Here is a 20,095-nt window from a genome sequence, read left to right as displayed (position 1 = left end):
CCTCCTTTTGCAACCAACTGCCTGAATGCTGTGTTTCTTAGGAGATAAGGGCAGCCTCCCACGAAAGGTGACTCAGCAATCCAGCACACACAGCCTCTCCTGAGATAAGGGGGCTCTCGGGGCCTGAGGAGAGTGGGATACTTGGAGAAAAACAGTCACAAGCAGAGAAAACAGAAAGGTAAAAGGTAGTAGGACAATTACTTTTAATATGACTTGTTCTTGTAACTTAATCAGCAGTGAATGTCAGTTCTGGAGGGGAAAAGCTGTACTTTAAAAAAGCTTTGAGAACATCAGTAATGACATAACCATATATTCATATGAGATGATAATGACAGGACATGTCTGAAAATGAGAGGTGAGTTATTTTAGCCAATCCAGAGGAGGGACTCATTATTTATTTAGAATTTCTATCAATATTAATCCACAATTTATATTTTCATCACTCCGTGGCTTTTACTTCACGACTACGCAAGAGATTGACACTTGGCAATTAGATTAGCATTATAAGAAAATATAAGAGTAGTTATTTGGGATCTAAAAAGGCCTGCCCTTACATGGTATGTTCAACATATCCGCATGGATGGAGGGAGATGAAGTGTTATATATATATGTGTGTTATATGTGCAGCAGATGGTAAGCGTGTGACGGTTTGCTAATTTATGTTCAATGTAGTGCAACTCAAATATTCAATCATTTTAATTCAGTAAAAGTAGGAATACCACAGTGTATGAATACTCTTACCCTCTTAAGTAGAAGTCCTGCTTTCCAAAATGTTATTATGTAAAATCATTAAAGAATTAGCATTACAAAAATCACTTAAATGTTGCAGTAAAGTAGGAGTTTTCAATAAATATTATCTGAATTTGTAATAATTAAGAAGTGTCTTCAAAGTGTTATCAAATACATGTAGTTGATATTTTCCCTGAATTGTATGGGACATGTGGAATTTAAAGGTAGCAGAAAATGGAAGTACAACTAAAGTACATTTTAAAATTACACTTGAGTAGATCTACTTTGTTACCACTGCAGTTAAGCAGTTTAGAATTCATAGTAATGCCTTTGCAGCAAAACTATAAAGTAATGAGTGGCACAGAGGTTATGAACACATCTGAAACTGAGATGTGTTTTCTGGGTTTTGGACTCAAAGAGCCAGTGGCAGAGTGATGGTTTGTAGACTCCTGCAAACAAAACCAGGGAGAAAACCACATTTCAGTGACTGTAATGCTGCATGATGATCTCCTACAGGACCATGGCTGAAACACTGAGGATGCACAGAAACAATAAAATAAACAAAGAAGAAACAATTTTCTCAATTCAGATATAATACAAATTCTGGACACTGGTGATGTGATGAGGCAGGACAGAAGCTTTGACACTGAGGGGGGTGGGGGGGTGGGGGGGGGGAATAACAGGATTGAAGGTTAAATGGGGGAAGCATTAAAAGAGAGAAAGAAACCTCATTAAATGGGAAAGAAAACACTTGTGTTAATTTCATGGACTGCTTCAGCGTGCCAGAACAGGTGACAGAAGGGGAGCTGTCCAATATGCAAGTAAGGACCCCCCAACCCCAAACCACCACCACCCCCTTCTTCGGTGAGAATGAAATAAATAAACAATGAATGGTCCACTCTCTTTGCGCGCCTCATCCCATCTCATGCATGGCTGCCAGTAATGGTCTACTGGGTGTCAGCTTTTATTGGCACGGCACAAAGCAAGTGCCAAGGGCTCGGAGGATCGACTCCCCGCTGCAGACTCGGCCTGTGGATAAAAGCGAGCAAAATGCACCAGCAGAGCTCACATACATAGTCATGTTGGGCTGGAACGAGGAAGTGCAGTGGAGAGGGGAGGGACTCCGGGCGCAGCTCCATGGGGCCGCCGCAACGCTGCGACCTTCTGCACATGGAGCTGGGGAGAGTTGGAAGAACTTCATACTGCAAACTCAAGGAATAGCAGGTAAAGTGACTTCCACCGCGCCTTTAACTCCAGAATTATCTATAAAAGATAGGTCGACCACTCTTAACTGAGCTTGTTCCTTCTGAAGAGTTTTTAGGAGACATTTTGCACCTGACTGGAAAAGACTCCTTGAGTTTCGGTGCAGGTGCGCCGCAGCATCTAATCCCGTTCCGTTCGCGTAATACATTCAGGACATGTAACGGATTAGTAAATTAAACTACTTTAACATGGAATAAATAAAAATAAGTTTACTTTTCCGCGTTTTATCTTACAAAATAACCCGTTTTTAAGGAAGTAGTGGAATGTTCCTCATTTTTCCTGTGTGTTTTTCTTTTGGGAACATATGGATACATTATTTCACAATCACTTAGGTTTATATGAAAATACGAATCGATTTTGTAACATTTCCATCTTATTATACATACATTTGTATATAATTTTAAACTGTTTTCATTTTTGACACTCCTGTTGTAGCACCTGTTGCAACAAATACACGCACCCAGTAAACTTCAGACGGTCTATTTTCGAAAAACATATATTTATAATGGAAAGAAATCTGAAAAAACGACTTTTGAATAAATCGCAACTTTGATCTGGGGCTAAAAACCAAACCGTCTGTGAAATATTTTAGCGCCTCTTAAACAGGAAATCAATACGCACAGACTAACGCTTGTATGCCATCAAGTTAATAATCGATACATCTTTCAATGTTTCCATACCGTTAGGCTTTGCATTCACCTGTTCAAACCACAGTCTCAGTTGTTTGTGAAGGGAAGATAAAGACACATATGTAGGCAGGACTGATGAAACGTTTCACACTGAGGAGGAAAGAAGTTCATCAACGCCCAGACAGAACAACTCCAAAATTCACTCTGTGGAGGAAATATTTTCAGTCTGCATATTTTTTTACATTTTGCAAAACCTAAAGTTCCTGATTAAGCTGAGCCTCTGCAAAAACACGTTTTATGATTTTTTATCAAAGAATTGTTTTTCATAATCCTTTATCCTTAAAGTGACGCTGGTGTAATGTAAAGCAATTAGTCAATAAGTTGCCAATTATTTCTCCCAATCAAAAGAGAGCTTCTTCTTTGTTTTTAATATGCATTTAATTGATTTGAAATGTTTGCAAATACTGCATTTGACATTTTCTTCTTCAGTACAATTTATATTTTTCTGAGTTTTTAACATTTAAGAGAAGTTAATAATACTGTGTAAATTCCCTCAAATGACACTTAAATTCAAATATTTTACAAAAACTTAAAACTTTCAGAGATTTCAGATGTTACATCTGTTTAAAACGTGGAAAGGGAACCCCAATACCTGCAAAAATAGGACTTTTTCATATCTCAGTTGAAAGCTGCAAATCCGTCTACACATACATCATCTTTCTTGTCAGTAGAAACAGAAGTAAGAGAAGGAGAGTGTGTGGTGGGTGGGGGGTGGGGGGGGGGCAGAGACAGGCAGACAGTTATTAAAATGATTGTACTGTCTGAATAGGAGAGTAGTGAAGTGTGTCAGATGCAAATGAAGGAAACTTCTCTTCAGCGCACCTTTGCCTTCCCCTCACCCTCTCGATAGGCTCCCCAGAACACATCCGCTAACACTATCTACCCACTAACACCCATACATTTCATGAATTACTGATGAGAATCTCCATGCGCATATGAACAAAGGTGATCGTGCACCACATTGCTCGGCACTGTAGGATCATCTCTAATCCTAATAGTTGATAAGAAAGCGCCCACAGCTTCATTACTTCTCGTAAAACCCACAAAAAGTGAAAATCATTAATTCAGATATTTTCATTGATTGTCACTAAGTCTGTTACGTGCAAAGTGGAAACTTTGAGTAGGGACTACACGAGAATTATGAATGATATTGTTTGGGAATGTAATCGTGTGAGGTCAGCATTGAAATAGAAATGTTATATTACATACTATTTTTTTTAAATGCTATAACATGTTTTATTGCAATCCAAATTCTTATTGTCAGCAACATGTTAAAAACACATAAACCTCCTTGGCCTTTTATGCAACTTTAATTAGGTTTTTAAATGTTATGTTTCTTCTATTAAAAGTAACAGAGTTTATAAATTATACCTTGTATTGGATTATTATTTCAAACTGAATAATTTCATGATTTTTTAAATAACATTAAACTTAACTTAATTATCATTTATAAACTCAAGAAATTATTTTTTGTTTATTAATTTTCCTTATATTACATTTTTTTCTCCTCCTTGTTTTATTTTGTTATATTTTCTTGAACGTTGCCTCATGCATTTACCATTAAAATAAGTGTGTGTTATGCCTGCTCATTTAAACACATACACTAAGCTTCCTCCCGGGTATCCAAACTTTGACTGGTGTGGTCCTCAGTATCTGTTAACGGTTTCTCATCTCCACCCTGCTCCCTGGTGCCGCTTTTGCACCTCACTTTGAGCAGACGCCTCTAAACCACCCCCCCTCCGCCCCAACTGAACACACACACACACACACACACACACGCAAACACATACAAACACACACACACACACACACACACACACACACACACGCAAACACATACAAACACACAGGAGGAAGACCGAGAATTCTGTCAACCCACAAGCCTCTTCCTGCCTCTCCTCACTTGACATATACTCAGACCAAAACTTTTCCAGTCCCCCCCGCGCTATGTGTCAGAAGTCTTTTCTTTGACTTCCATTTAACCCGTTAAAAGATTCCACCTGCCTCCAGTTTACACACACACACACACACACACACACGCACACGCACACACTGATGAGTTCCTTAAGTCCTGCATTTTAATACATTCAGTTTGATTTGATAAAATAACAGAGAAAAAAGTTATGCCTGTTTAGTTAAGTTAAAACACTTTTTTAAGTAACAGTATTTAAATCGCAACTAAAATCAATCTGGGAACAGTTTTGAAACGTTTTTACAAATATGTCTGTATATAAATAGCATCAGTGAGTAGCTGCTTCCTAAATATTCTACGTGCACCTTACTTTCCACATGCCTACACAAGTGGGTTGTGGCTGAATGTAGGAACTCTCTTTTTATTTCTGCCCCCTCCCTGAACACATCCGTGTTTCCCCTCGCACCATCTGCCCAGAAAAAAAGGGCACATGAGAATATACCGTCCGCCCCCGACCTCCAAACTCCAGATGCTGAAGAACGCCGCTGCAGAGCTCAGCACAGTAACACGCAACACCCCTGTGTTTGTGCTGCTGAACAACTCTTCTGCACCAGTGACCTCTGCCCTCCTCTCTTCACCCTTGCATCCTGGGCATCTTCAGAGCTCCTGACTTGACTCTGCAGAATATTGCGCGTTGCAACACAGCGGCTTCCCACTATTTGTTCCAAATGTGTGGAGCCATCTGTCAGTAAAACAGGAAGGCCTAGGTTCCCCTTCTCCCTTGGGCTTATTTCGCTATTTTCGGGAGCTTCACTTCTCCCTGAGAGGCTGCTTGGACTGGGCAGCGGCCCCACCAAGGGTTTCTTGAAGTGGCGGAGCCGGGGCTGAGGCTGTCGGGCCCATCTGCTGCAGGCTTGAGGGCCATCAATTATTAATGGGGCCACGAACACTGGTGACTCCTCAGATATTCAGCCCTGGCCGGAGGAACGATTAAAAAAAAAAGAAATCATAAATAAAGAGAACTTCTCTGTCCTTCGGCCTGCTTTTTTTTTCTCTGCGCCTTCCTGTTGCTATTGCTCTTCTGACTTCTTGGCCTCTTATTGCTATCTACGTCTCTGCCTATATCTATCTCACTGCTCCTCTGTCTTCTTCACTCCTTTTCTCTCATTCCCTGTCCTCCCCTCTCATTGTTTCTGATTGTTGCTTGCATGCGTCTGTGCCCAGGCCGCGGGCTCAGCGATGCATGCTCAGTAAATTAGAGAGAACACGAGCGACGATCAGCTGGGAACGGCATACACCCGCGTCTCCGTGACCTGGGGCCAGTTAATTTTCTGCTTAATTTTGCGGCAGTCAGTTTGCATTTTTGGATGATTACGTGGCAGGAAATTAACAATAAATAACAAATGTGGTCTGAAAGCCCATTCCAACCCCGTGCTACCAGCGGGCCACATCAGCTGGAGCAAAGCCACTCTCCAAGCTCAGCCTCTCTGTCAGACTTGTAATGAAAATGTCTGTAATTCTTTGTAATGTAATGTGGGGGACAGTGGTGCGTCTGCAGCTGTGACAAAAGTGATCTCGCTGGGGTGAACCCTTTACTCCACTCCAGCTTCTTATAATGTTGTTTCCTCGCATGCACTTGATTAAACTAACACACATCTACATCTCCATCTCTCTCCCATTAGAGTACTTGCATCGCATGGAGACGGAAGAGGCACAGGAAATGGCCCAGATGCCAGGTAAAAGACCGCCTACTGCATGATTGAGCCGTAAAGATCAGAAAGTAGATACAATAGGCCCGAAAAACAGGCGCTCACAAAACCCAGAGGTAATTTGGCGTCTGAATGAGACACGTCAAGGGGCCGCGTGGTGAGTGATGGGTGTTTGCTGATGTGTGTCTCCCCAGGCAGGGATAGCCCCCCCACCAACGAAGCATCCGAGGAGGCAGAGGAACCAATGGCCGTCCCTGAGGACCTGTCAGCCGGCTCCACACACCAGCAGAACAACAGAGGGGACAAAGGTACGAGGCTCACCAAATGCACCTACAGCCAATCAGAACATCCCTGATAATTAAATAAAGGATACATTAATCTGCACTGAAGAAACTGAAACGTTGACTTCAATTCAAAGTATAATGGGATTAAGATTTTACATTACTGTATTAGGTTAGTTAAAAGCAATTATATAAAGTTAAAAAAACAATATTGAGTTCAACTTAATATTATTGCTTTCGGCTAACTTCATACAGTTGGTGGAAATTTGCTGAAATTAAAGTCAGCGTTTCAGTTTTTTCAGTGTACATTAAGTTGAGTGTATCCATGAAGCAGCCATTTAAAGGAGTCAAACCCACTAATGTATTCATTCCCAAAGCCTCCAGATCAGAGTAAAACGTTATGTCTGTATCAAAAGCATAATCAATATGTAAAAAGCATCTTAAACTTAGTCTTGTACACATCCAGTGGGAAATATGTGCCGTTCCAAATCCCTTGGAAAAATTAAATGTAAGCTGCAAGAGACACATTTAGGTCATTGGCAGAAAAAGGTAAAAAAGAAAATCCCTTTGATCCATGGCATGTCATTAATAAGCCCAATCTTAAGGAATAGCTAATGTGGCCTTGATTTCAGTTTGTGAACATTAAGCCAGGGAATATCATGGTGGAAATAAGGATGAAGCATATGGGGACTCACATTGGCGGCTTATGTTTCTCTCAAGTCTCCTCATATGGGTGGTTAAAAAAAACAACAACAGGAAACGTTCACGGTGGCGTCATCATTGGTCATTAGAAGCTAGTCTGTGTTACATCAGAGTAGAATGAATTAGGAAGCTTAAAAAAAAATCTGGTATTACCTTTTAAGTGTTATTGCCTTGAAGTTCACAATGCTAGGGACCGTTCAAATGGTCACAGTCATTCAATGAAACATAGAAATAAATATTTACTTATCACAAAAGATAGGAGGTAAAGAAGACAAGTTAGAATTGTGATATGTGTAAAAAGAAATAGCTGCAACTCGGTTCAACTGAAATAGGATGTGCAAGAGTTTCCTAAGAAGAACCTGCCATCAGACAGTTTCAACACTCATGGAGATAAAGAGTTCAGGAACAGGGCCGAGCTCAGAGCGATCAGTGCATCACTACACCACAAGGGTCACACACCTGCACGCACGCACACACACACACACACACACACACACACACACACACACACACACACACACACACACACACACACACACACACACACACACACACACACACACACACACACACACACACACACACACACACACACACACACACACACACACACACACACACACACACACACACACAGAAGCCTTCTCAAAAAGGGTTTCTCTCTATTTGACTTTACAACTGTTGATCTGTGAGACGCCGTGTTCAGCACATGGAAGGAATCTTCTGAACAAGTGCCGCAATGACAAATAATTAATATTGAGTTAGGGGTCGTTTGAATCACCTTGTTTCATGTGACTGTGTACATCTCATCTCAGTCAACATGTATTACAATCTGTGGAGAAAGGGAAATGAAAAAAAAGCAGACGATTTAAACATCTGACTTTCATGCGGCATAAAGAGAGTAAAGGGCACAGCTGGCGGCGAGTATGCATGGCTTTATGTCACTTATGTGAGTTCATGTTCATTCCCTATGACAGTAGGAACCCTTCGCATAAGTGTGTATAAGGTACAGCGTAAAAGAAGGGAAGTGCAAGTATCTGTTACATCTTCGCATGACTGCCTCTGCGATAAAGCCCAAATGAGTTATAATTATCAGCCAGGATCATGTGCTGCTCAGTTCTCTGTAGTCAAGAAAAAAAGGCTAAAAAGCAAGTGGACTATATCTGGGACACAGGACCTCAAAGTATCGAAAGCTTCAAACCTCAAAACCTAGGTTGCTTCCTGTTGCGAATTAATCTTTACAGCCCGGGATTGACACTGTTGTTGTGCATTCACAGTGCTGCAATCCACACGTATGTCAGCCCAGCATAAGGAAGGTAAATAGGTCCAAATAGCACACCCTATCACAGCCTATCAGTGTGTGAATTGTCAAAAATAACTGTAATGAACTGAAGTGTATTCTGTTGTCTCAACCGAGATTTTGTTCGAGACATATTTAATCACAAGGGGTCAAGATCTCGGTCTCAAGAACCCATTGAAATAAACTTTATTTCAGTTTTGGTGATTCATACACAGTCTTTGCTATTTCAGGGACATGAGACTAAGAGGGAGACTGAGCTGTTTAGTTCCCGAAAACATGGAGGCGAGTTTCTGAAAAAGAAAGTATGAGGGGAAAAAGCAGGCAGTTTCTGGTGTTCCTGCACGTCGCGTTGCTAAGAGTGTTGCTGGCGTGGTTTAACACATGTGGTTCCACTACTTTGCACACAGGGTTATTTTCAGGCAGTGAGAGCAGCAAAAGTGAGTAACAGGAACCTCCAGCAGGCTTTCCAAGCTGCAGAACTAACACACTAGCTAAGTTGCTTCTGCTATCCACTCTCAAGTCAATATAGCCTGATAATCTAAAACAAGTGATAACTTGTGTTTTACACAGTAGTATACTTTTAAAAAGATTTGTTAGTTTGTTTTCTCAGTCAATGTTTATTCCCTGCTGCAATATGTTAACCCCTTTATCTGGAATCTGAGCATTAGATCCGCATCAGGTTATAATTATTTTATTGCAGCCTGTTTTGTTTGCCTTACCCTTGCTTCCCGAAATGAACAAATCAGGATGTGTGACCGTGACAAACAAGGTAAAAAGTAAAAAGCCTTCTTCCTATTCCCAATTCAGTCACAACTTCCCCATATCCATGAGAAGTGAGTGGCAGCAGTGTTCATGGTTCCCTAATGTCTGCTTCAGCTGGCTGATAACCTAGAGCGCTTAGCTGGTGTATTAGATGTCTCAGGAACTGACATCCACAGATAAACATAAAGACTTGTTTGTGCATTGTTCCAACAATTCCAGAAAGTGAAATCATACCTTATGTATGGTTTCTTTTTTCTTATTCCTGGAGTAGCTACATTTCCATGGGCAGATAAATGATATGGAATATATATGCAATGGTCACATAAAGATTTGTTATATATCATTTAAGAACTCCCTTTTGACACTAGTAAGAAATTCACCATAAAATACATGTTTAGCCAATTATAGTTTTACTTTCAAGCTCAGTAAGAAAACAAAAGTAAATCCCTTGCTTTAAAAAAACCCTCCTTACATCACCATTAAAGTGCTTGCTTAATTGAATCACCTTGGTGGTTCAAGTTAGAAATCCATGGTTTACTACATGCAAGTCTCCCAAAATGAAAATTCTGACTGCATCATACAGGTGCTAATTATTTCCCCAAACTGTTAAAAAAGCTAGCTTAAATTAATTGATAAACACTTTTAATGTAGCTTATAGTAGTGGATAGTTTGGTAAAGTGATACAAAATATATTGGAAATAGCTAGCCTACATATTTGGATTAGTTGTTAAAATAGTTATCTAAAAATAATGGAACCACATTTCTAACTGTTAGTTCCAAGTAACTAACAGTTAGAAATGTGATGGTTCAGTTATAAAAGTGTAAGGTTAAAGTAGTGGACACACTGTGGAAATAGTTAGCTAAAATTATTGATACACTGTTGAAATGGATAGCTAATAACTAAAAGTTATGGACACACCCATAGACTTTATAGAAATATAAAGGACACACCATTTAAATAATAAGTTAAAAGTAGTCATACACTGTTTTAAACGTTAGCTTAAAGTAATGATGCACCTTTTAAATAGTTAGCTAAAAATAATGATATGCAGTTGTAATAGCCAGCTGAAATAATGATGAAAAGGTGTTAAAATATTTAGAATAAAGTAATGTAGTCACATGAATGGGTGGTTACACTGTTTAAATCCTTAGCTTAAAGTATTAAACACATGGTTGAAATACTTAACCTGAAGTTATGGATGCACAGTTGAAATAGTTAACATTATATATATATATATATGTGAGTAATGAATAAATATAGCTGATAGCCCAAATTATGTTTAAGCCATTCAATTTGCTTAAAATAATTTGAGAATGATTCAATTAAACGGCAGGGTAAAGGAATATATATTTACCTGTTTATCTGACTGGGTTTGAGGTTTAAAACTGGCAAAAAACTTCAAAACGTCATGGCAATAACCGTTTCAGAGTTTTGGGTGAAGATGTAGCAGGATTTACAAGTGTAGTTATCCTTGCTGGATAGTAATCACATTTTGGATGCACAGGTATGTTTGGTAACCATTCTGTATAACCTTACGTTAGTTTTGACTTTTAACATTATTTTTATGAAAGGCTTTCCTTTCCTTTGTGGCTATGGCTGGTGTCTCGCTTATCTCATCTTCTTGGCAAAAAATACCAGAGAATTTGTCCTAAATATTTCAACAGTCGAACAGATAAGCAGATCGTTTGTCATGCAACTTCAAATTTAAAAAAAATGTGGAGATGGACGATTGGATTATGTGACTTTGATCAGAAAAGCGGTCGTAAACATCTTATGATCCTATGCTGTAAGTTCTCACATTTTGCTGCACCTCCTGCTCTCTATGGGAAACATTTTGTACATTCAGGGATTTATGTTCCCTTGTTGGCTCTCGGTGAAAATGAGACAAAAAAACAAACAACAACCGTGTTTCAGTTACAGACTGTTATACAATTCCTTTCCCGTGCTTCCCTTTCTGTCACTTCTCCATAATTCTTGGTATTTCAGTTAGACAGGCCCTCTTTCTGAGCTTCCCCTTTTCCATAGATTCCTATATTTCATGATTTCCACTTCTTCCTCTTCGGTTGTACAAACAGAGGTAGAGGCATGGGGAAATCGGGCTGCCACGGTGACATGCAAACCACAGGCTGTTAGCTGTGGGACTTGCAAGATCTGTCAGTTCTCTGAAAAGTTTCTAAAGTTCTCTGGTTGGAAAAGAAGGAGCCGGTAGTTCAGTTCCCTTTTCTGGTCACTCTGGGAACAACAGTGCATATTGTAGTATAGCATAAATTATGTTCTCTGTACTCTGCATAAGACAGATGAACCCCCTCTGAATAGTGAAAAGGCCAAATACGTGTTTGTCTTCTGTATGCGTGTGTGTGCTCATCGCACTCTGTTGCTCTGATAGACACCGCTGTAGTCCCTAGTTTCACACTGCTTCCTGTGTCTCTGTTTCCTGTTTGTCTTGCTGTCATTTGTTTCACCAAAGTGTGATGGTGTGAGATGATCTTTGTGTTTCTTCATCACTGACATCCTTAAACATTGAGCACGTTTTCCACCTTTGTATCCTTATGGTTTACATCAAGCTGCTTTGAAATAAATGATCAGAGTCTACAATGTGTATGAGTGGGAGCGGGTGGATCTTATCTGATGTTCAGGGTTTTTCTCAGGCTGAATTCACAATAAAGCCTGAAGTAAGAGGGGGACTTTTTGAAGTTTTGTTGCAGCAACCTTGGTAACACGAAGATGTTGCATTGTGCACTAATGCAGGTTTGCTAAACTGTTTTTGCCCTAGTTATGTTATGGTGCTGTTGCAGTGCTATTACATAGTGTCTAGCCTAACACAGGATAAAGCCAGGCCATATTACATTTGGGTTTCATGGCTGCACAATAGTTTCATAGTTTGAGTAAATCAACATTGTCTTTGTAAAATGAGCACGTTTTTTTACCCGGTAAGAAATCAACATAATATGATGTGCCTTATTCAGAGAAAGAAAATGACAGTTAATAGAATAATTGTGCCAAAATAAAAGCCATAGCAAGACAACGAATAATAAAAATAATAACAGAGAATGAATACCAATTATGCCAAACTAAATAAAAAATGTAAAAGAAAAAGAGCTCAGCGAGGTAAAGAGGACATCATTGCCAAACATCTTTCAGAAACCTTCATTCATTCAGTAAGGACAGTCAAATAGGTTTTACAAAATTGTTTCACTTTCCTATTACGTAGCCTTTCAGACCAAGGCAACTTCAAGGCTACATCACAATGTTACAATAAGCAGCTCTATCTGATCTCATGTCACAGTATCAATATCACACTGATATTTGCCCATCTTTAGTATATAACATCATGAAAGAACCATGCTCGTATTCTAAACCGTGGCCCCCCACCCCCTTGCCCTCTTTTCCAGCCTGTAACATTAAAGTTGAGGCTCGCAGTGATGAGGAGAATGGGCTGTCCTGTGACATGAATGGCGTGGAGGAGGAGGAGTGCGCGGAAGACTTGCGCGTGATCGATGCCTCTGGGGCCAAGGTGAACGGCTCTCAGCCGAGCCCCGAAGCCAAGGCCTTCTCCTCGGCCGGCGGTATCCGGCTGCCCAACGGGAAGCTCAAGTGCGATATCTGTGGGATAGTTTGCATTGGGCCCAATGTATTGATGGTGCACAAGCGGAGCCACACCGGTAAGCCACCTGCAATACTTCTTGCCCTTCCTTTGCACCCATGTTCACTGTTAGAGAGGATGGATGAGGGGTAGAAAGGTGTCTGCTGTGGCTCCCGCCCATATTTAGAGCATTTATTTAGACTTTAAATGGCGAAAATTAAGCTTAAAGTAGAGGAGAGGAGAGGTGGTAGTTGTAATGGCATCCTTGCGTTTGGCTGTGTTCATGTAAACCCTCCTATCGTGCGTGAAATAGACTCTGAGCACACCATTAGCATTCATTATTGTTCATTTAAATGACTCTGAATTACCACATGACAAGAAACATTAACTGATCACATTATTGTGCGATAAAAGTAGCGGAGGCGAACCCAGTCCGATAAAAAAACCATGCCCTCAGTTGAGAAACAGGATATCTGCAGCAATTAAATGGGATCTCTTTGAAGTGACAATTATCCGGCTATTAAAAGTTTTTCAAATTTCCAAATTGATATTCTATTGTAATGAAGCCAAAGCAGTGGTGGGGAACATTTTTGAAAAAGGCACTTAACTGTCAAGCTTCAGAAACTAATGAAACTCAAAATGGAAGAAAGGAACACTAGACTAATGTAAATGCAAAAGAAAGTACAATAAAGATATAATGAAGTGCCTCCTATTTAAATAGAAAATATTCTGTGGTGAGTCTTTGCTCCTGAAATGCATTTTTAATGAATCTCCCTTTTTATATATTTTTGCTGCTTCACTGGTGACTCTTATTTTATGGGGGGCCTTTGAAAAAAAGGCATATTAAAACGTTCTCACAGAATGCCACAACAGTCAGAGGGGCTGGATATTGGTTTATTCCAGAAGCGCTGATCAGGAAGACTGGCTCTCAACACAAAGTGTTTCCTTCGCTTTATTCAAATGAGGCTGAATTTGCATTGTGATGTGCCGCTCTTATTTTAGAGACGAAGAAGAGGAAAAAATGAGATTTTCAGATCAAATTGACCTAGGCAATGGTGCATTACGGAACTGGCAGGCTGAGTCTGAAAGGCTCTTGTTCGATCAGAGCGCCAGGAGTCGGTGGGGCAGGGGGGAGCACGGAGAGATACAGTGTCACTCTGCTGTGAAGCCATCCCGAAGGCTGGTGGATTGCTCTCTGCCCCGGAGACGCTCCATCATCCCGCTTGTTCTGGTGCTTGTAGTGCAGTGACCCCGTATTCCTACAGCAGCAACACGCTTTTTCACCCACATAGAAAGACTTATTGTTGTCAGTGCGGGGATCAATCATAGAAATGGTTAGGAAGAATAGTGCAATCATGAACTGCCTGGTAGGGTTCATTAAAACACAATTGGGTGCCAGTAAAACATACAAGAGTCTTTTTTCTGTGTGTTTTTCTGCCTCTTTACAGTAATGTGCATCTGTTGTGCTCTTGTCCTCAGGAGAACGTCCGTTCCAGTGCAGCCAGTGTGGTGCATCTTTCACCCAGAAGGGCAACCTGCTGCGTCACATCAAGCTTCACTCAGGGGAGAAACCCTTTAAGTGTCACCTGTGCAGCTACGCCTGTCGCAGGAGGGACGCACTCAGCGGACATCTACGCACCCACTCTGGTAAGTATGCAAACACTACACAGACGTATCAAACTGCGGCCCTCGTGGTAATTCTAGGAACACTGAGTGCATCTTACAAAAGGCATGAAAAGTTCTGCAGTGCATACAATGAGAGCTTGTATAAAGGGGAAGTTCACAGGGTGTAGATATGGTGTCACTTTTTTTGCAAATGTTTTGCAGAAGTATGAGTTAATGAAATGTTTGGGTGTAAACAGTGCACTGACAAAGCATGCACTAAAGAGAATGGGGAAGGGATAACCTGCAAAACTACCTTAACTGACAAATTAAGTGACAAAAAACTAAAGTAAGCGTTATGATCACAGTGGTGGGTTATCCATGTAAAGCAGTTACAATCAGAAAAAAACTAACAAATTCAATAAGTCGTTTTTTGATACTCTATATATACCATGAAAACCAACAGTGTCTTGGTCTGTCTTGCATTGCTTTTCAACTTCCCTACAATGTTTTTGACACTTTGCCACAACCACATTCATTCCTACTAAAGGACATCTAAACGGAAGTATCTACAGGTCACAAAAATCTAATCTTTTGAAAAACCTAAACATTTCCTCTAAAATCGCAGGGCATGGTAGGTTTTGGGCAGATATTACTCAAACTGGACTAGACAGTGGATATGAAGGGGACTACTTTCAGCAGTGGAATAAAATGCATTTATTCAAGTAGCAAACGCACTTTGGGATTGACTATACACCATATATAAATTACATTTCCCAAGTTCATTGTAATAATGAATATGTTACCAAGCCAAGTCACCCCACCTTGTACTGTAAGGTTGTTGTTGTTGTTGTTTTTATAATATTTGTTACATCAAAACTAGATTTTTATTTATTCAACTGTATATCTAGTGTTTCCATAGACAATATTTCACAACTGTGGATTTGTATTTACTTTAAATGTTTTTTCTCTACAAGACCAGGAATAAACCTCTAAGTTTGAAGTAGCCCAATCCTTTATTTGTTTTAAACTTAAATGAAGACTACACTGGAATCAGCTAATAAAATACCCACTGTGAGTAAGAGTAGGAAAACAAAAACTTCCCCAAAGTAGCTTCCCAAAATGTCCCCCTGAAAACCCAGAGGACATGACATCAGTGACGTCAGTAGCTACTGCCATAGGCTTTACCAAGAAATGTGATATCATCTATTTGGGAAAATTTTGCTCTGGACTTCCCAAAGATCAAATGTAAATCAAATCATGTGGTCGTGCCAGGTCTTTTCTTTTGGTCTTGTTCTATTTATTCCAATCCATTTGGCAATGTGACATCCATCACTTCCTGTATTTTCCAGCAACAAACAGAGGCATTTTATAGCAGATTGAATGTATGCTGAATCTCTACTATGTAACTACACCAAAATGTATTTAATCTAATTGACAATTACATTTCTTGCAGTTGGAAAACCCCATAAATGTGGTTACTGTGGGCGGAGCTATAAGCAGCGAAGCTCTCTCGAAGAGCACAAGGAGAGGTGTCACAACTACCTGCAGTGCATGGGGCTGCAGCACAGCATCTACACAGGTTGGTGCCTCCAGAGACACACTCACACAGACTTCACTTTCACCCAAATCTGATGGCCTACTTTACCCTTAGTGCAGGACGTGCTATGCATGCAACAGCAGTGCACCATTAGACTGTTACTAAATGCTCCTACAGGTCAGGGAAAATAACTGTAGTTTTCATCTGAATATAAGTTCATGACGTTTTTAGACTTTTTTAAATGACTGCAGATGTACTTAAGATAACTGAGTAATGTCTGCATTAAGTTCTATATGTGTCCATTCAGCAGATATTCAATGCAAAGGGGGCTGTTGCTCTTTGCATTGAAGCTTAGTAACACATATTTACGTCATCTGTGAGCATGTACGCTATATATTTATAGACCAAGTGCTACGCATGTGTCAGAATAGTCCGCTCTGTGCTCTGTGAAAAAAAACCCACCATCAGACCACAAAATACCATCATGTGTTATCAGACGCTGTTTCAAGCTTTTTAAAACTCAAATTACTTTGACTCTGAAACCTGCTTCTCTGTCTTGCTTTCCAGTAGTAAAGGAAGAAAGCAACCAGAATGAGCAGAGGGAAGACTTAAGCCAGACGGGATCTGACAGAGCCTTGGTGCTAGACAGACTAGCGAATAATGTAGCTAAGCGTAAGAGCACTATGCCACAGAAGTTTGTGGGTAAGGGCTGAATCTGCTTCCTTTGTGTAAATGCAATATCGCTGCTTATGCTGGATGCTGGGTGTAATTGCTGCCCCTATGAGAGATGTGTTTTCTGTTAATAGTTTTGGATTAAGCTCAGATTTTCACTACACAATATAATAGCCAAAGTCATTTGCAGTAGTAATATTATCCTGATATTTTTAGAACATTTGAATAAATAAAAACGTAAGGCTGTTTATTTTGGTTTTCTTTTTGCATTTTGTCAAAAAATGTTTTTAAATAAATTACATTTAAAAGTGTATGAAGGTGGACACGAGCCGTTGCCATCACATTAATTAAGAGATGCTTGGTTTTTATGTGTATCATTGAAAACACATATTGTTTTAAATAATATGTTTTAAATATCACGGTAATTGTAAATAATGATATTTAAATGTTTACATTTTTCTGAGCCACCGTGACTCTGCATGCAGTGTAATGTGAAAAAGAACATGTTTTTTTTAGTTTAGCCTGAAAAAATGTGTGAATTTAATTTGTTTGTTTTGCTGTTTATGCATTCTTAATTACGACCTTCATCACAAAATAGGCTTAGGGAAATGCTAGAATTAAACTAGAAAAAAGGATAACAGTGAGTCATTTTCAAACTCCGCTAGAGAGGAGCAGCCTCAGTATTAGATGATGAAGTGAAAGTAAATTATAAAACTCACACTGCTCTCCTTTTCTCTTTCTCGGCCCTCAGGGGACAAACGTCTGTCGGACCTCTCTTACGATGGCAGTTCAGGAGAGCTGATTCAGCCTCACGTCATCGACCAGGCCATCAACAGCGCCATCAGCTACCTGGGGGCCGAGTCGCTGCGGCCCCTGGTGCAAACCTCCCCGGCTTCCTCATCCGATGTGGGCCTCGGATCCCTGTACCCTCTCCACAAAACGGGGGTTGACGGTCACGCTGGGGCCGGTCACAACCTGTCAGCCAAAGACAGCGCGGCGGAGAACCTGCTACTCCTCTCCAAATCCAAATCAGCATCCAGTGAGAAGGACGGCTCGCCCAGCCACAGCCAGGACTCCACGGACACCGAGAGCAACAACGAGGATCGCCCGGGGGGGGCCACCTCGGGCCTCATCTACCTCACCAATCACATCACCTCGGGGGGGAGGAACGGCCTGCTGGTGAAGGAGGAGCAGCAGAGGCAGTACGAGGCCATCCGGGCCAGCATGGAGATGGCCTCTGAGGGCTTCAAGGTGATGACGTCAGACGGGGAGCAGGTGAGGGCCCACCGCTGCGAACACTGCCGCGTCCTCTTCCTGGACCACGTCATGTACACCATCCACATGGGCTGCCACGGCTTCAGAGAACCCTTCGAGTGCAACCTGTGCGGCCACCGCAGTCAAGACCGATACGAGTTCTCTTCGCACATAACGCGAGGGGAGCACCACTACTGAACACACAAAAAGAGAAACAGGTGTACATATTAAAACACACACACACTGAAAAAACTGAAACGTGACTTTTATTTAATGTATTATGTCAACAAATTACACATAATCGTATTTAGTTAGTTGAAAAAAATGATACCAAGGTTCAACTGAATATTATGCTTAACTGACCTAATGCAATTATCAGTCATTTGTTGACAGTACATTAAATTAAAGTCACGTCTCAGTTTTTCAGTGCATGCAGACCTGAAATATAAAATGTAAAATACACTGTTGATGTTTGAAAGTTGTTTTTTTATACAAAGTATGCATGTTTGTTGAACACAGATAAATGTAAGAATATACAAACAAATGTTTTCCAGTTCCGTGTTCAATAGGAAGTTCTTGTGTGTTTTTCTTCAAATAAAAGGCAACACAGCGGAGCCACCTGCATAGGTTTTTAAGTTATGTATTTTCAGTGGCCACATGTACAAAATGTATAAATGTGTCTTTTCTTTTGAAAAACAAGACAGCAACATTTTTTTCCTAATTTTAAAATAAAAAAAATGTCTTTCCTTTTTTTACAACTGTTTACTGAAGTGGTGTGTTTTAAATTAAAACAGGTATAAAAATGAATCAATACAAAACAATCATTGTAGATATCTCCACATTTAATTTCAAAGTCTCAACCGTCCCTGTATTGTAACAACCTACATATTATTTATATAACACTTACCCGCCTGTCTGTTTTTGTATTTATTGCAGTGATCAGTGTTTGTCTGTAGAGTAGTTAAGAAAAGCTGCATCTCTTTCTCTCCAACTGTACTTAATGTGACTGAGGTGAAAACATGACCGCTGCTGGAATTTATTTGGACTTTTATCCGAAGAAAATGTTACCCTGTTTTGTTTTGTATATGATGGCTAAGAATTGTTTCACTCAGACTATGTAAATGAGTCATTTGAGGTTTGAAGGAGCTTTATGCTTGCAAAATATCAATAAAGGATATTTTATATTATGCACAAAGAGTGGGGAAGTGTTTATTATAGAACAAAGCACAAGGACTTTTTTTGTTGTTAAAGGGGCCCCATTACATTCATTTTCAGGTTCATATTTCAATTTTGTGTCTCCACTGGGACATGTCTCCATGCTTTCATGTTCACAAAGCTCTTTATTTCTCTCATACTGCCTGTGCTGCAGCACCTCTTTTCACCCTCTGCCTGAAACCAGAGCCCAGTCTGCTCTGATTGGTTGGCTGGCTCTGTTGTGATTGGTCAACCGCTTAAAGATTTCCCGTCCCTTAGACTATCACGTATTATAAGTCGGAGCGCTAGCAAATTGAAGCGCAAGTGTTGCATCGTGATGTCACTATGTGGCAGACGTAAGCAAAGGAGTTCTGGCAGGGGGAACATTTGGGGATTTTAACCTTTGTAAAACATTTACATGCACGAAACCCCCCCCCCCCCCCCCAAAAAAAAAGCCTAATAGGGCCCCTACTAACCAACTATCAAAAAATATGTACATTTCCACAGCAAACTGAAAGCTATTCCTGGAGTTATTAAAAGTTCTCAGAGAAATATGAAGACTTCATTTCACACTATCGAAGCTTCTGAAATAATTATGTTCAGATGTCATTCAAGAATCTGCTCACTCCTGCCAGTCCAGGATGAAATAAGAGTGATTGACTGGCATTTCAGTCAAAAAAAAGAAAAATGTTCCGAGAGGTGAATAAATAAACACCCCTCACATACAATTACCTAGAATTTGTGAAAGGATCTTATTTCTGTCAAATATTTATATTTTTTCCAGTGTTTGTAGTCATAAATCCTAAATTCAGACTATATAATCTTAAAATGTAAGGATACCAAACAGACAGACAACACATGGCTGAAACATTAAGGTGGCGTTTGTCTGCTCAGGGACGCTC

The 20,095-nt window shown here is 40.2% G+C and overlaps 1 protein-coding gene across 7 annotated transcripts; it reads left to right on the top strand.

Annotated features, from left to right (window-relative positions):
* Positions 1 to 1,604: 1,604 nt before the first annotated feature.
* On the top strand, positions 1,605 to 19,194 carry ikzf1 (IKAROS family zinc finger 1 (Ikaros)). Of its 7 annotated transcripts, none has more exons than XM_063874783.1 (8): positions 1,605 to 1,953; positions 6,276 to 6,329; positions 6,497 to 6,610; positions 12,741 to 13,010; positions 14,411 to 14,578; positions 15,990 to 16,115; positions 16,644 to 16,775; positions 17,497 to 19,194. In XM_063874783.1, exons 1-8 carry the CDS (start codon positions 1,620 to 1,622, stop codon positions 18,195 to 18,197), a joined length of 1,899 nt encoding a protein of 632 aa, XP_063730853.1. In that variant the 5' UTR covers positions 1,605 to 1,619; the 3' UTR covers positions 18,198 to 19,194. The 7 variants fall into 7 exon arrangements, with proteins under 7 accessions (XP_063730853.1, XP_063730852.1, XP_063730856.1 ...); XM_063874782.1 differs by having other exon boundaries at positions 16,641 to 16,775; XM_063874786.1 differs by lacking the exon at positions 12,741 to 13,010 and having other exon boundaries at positions 1,644 to 1,953.
* The last annotated feature ends 901 nt before the right edge of the window (positions 19,195 to 20,095 follow it).

Source organism: Eleginops maclovinus, chromosome 22, assembly GCF_036324505.1.
Source record: "Eleginops maclovinus isolate JMC-PN-2008 ecotype Puerto Natales chromosome 22, JC_Emac_rtc_rv5, whole genome shotgun sequence".
NCBI lineage: Eukaryota > Metazoa > Chordata > Actinopteri > Perciformes > Eleginopidae > Eleginops > Eleginops maclovinus.
This window is presented reverse-complemented; position numbering and strand designations above follow the sequence as displayed.

What these genes read in the sequence shown, in the direction of transcription:
- ikzf1 (XM_063874782.1), top strand. Translation starts at nt 1,620, where the DNA reads ATGGTCCACTCTCTTTGCGCGCCTCATCCCATCTCATGCATGGCTGCC. An exon ending in GAACAACAGAGGGGACAAAG is followed by an intron (nt 6,611 to 12,740) that starts GTACGAGGCTCA and finishes CCTCTTTTCCAG; the next exon opens with CCTGTAACATTAAAGTTGAG. An exon ending in GCACAAGCGGAGCCACACCG is followed by an intron (nt 13,011 to 14,410) that starts GTAAGCCACCTG and finishes TCTTGTCCTCAG; the next exon opens with GAGAACGTCCGTTCCAGTGC.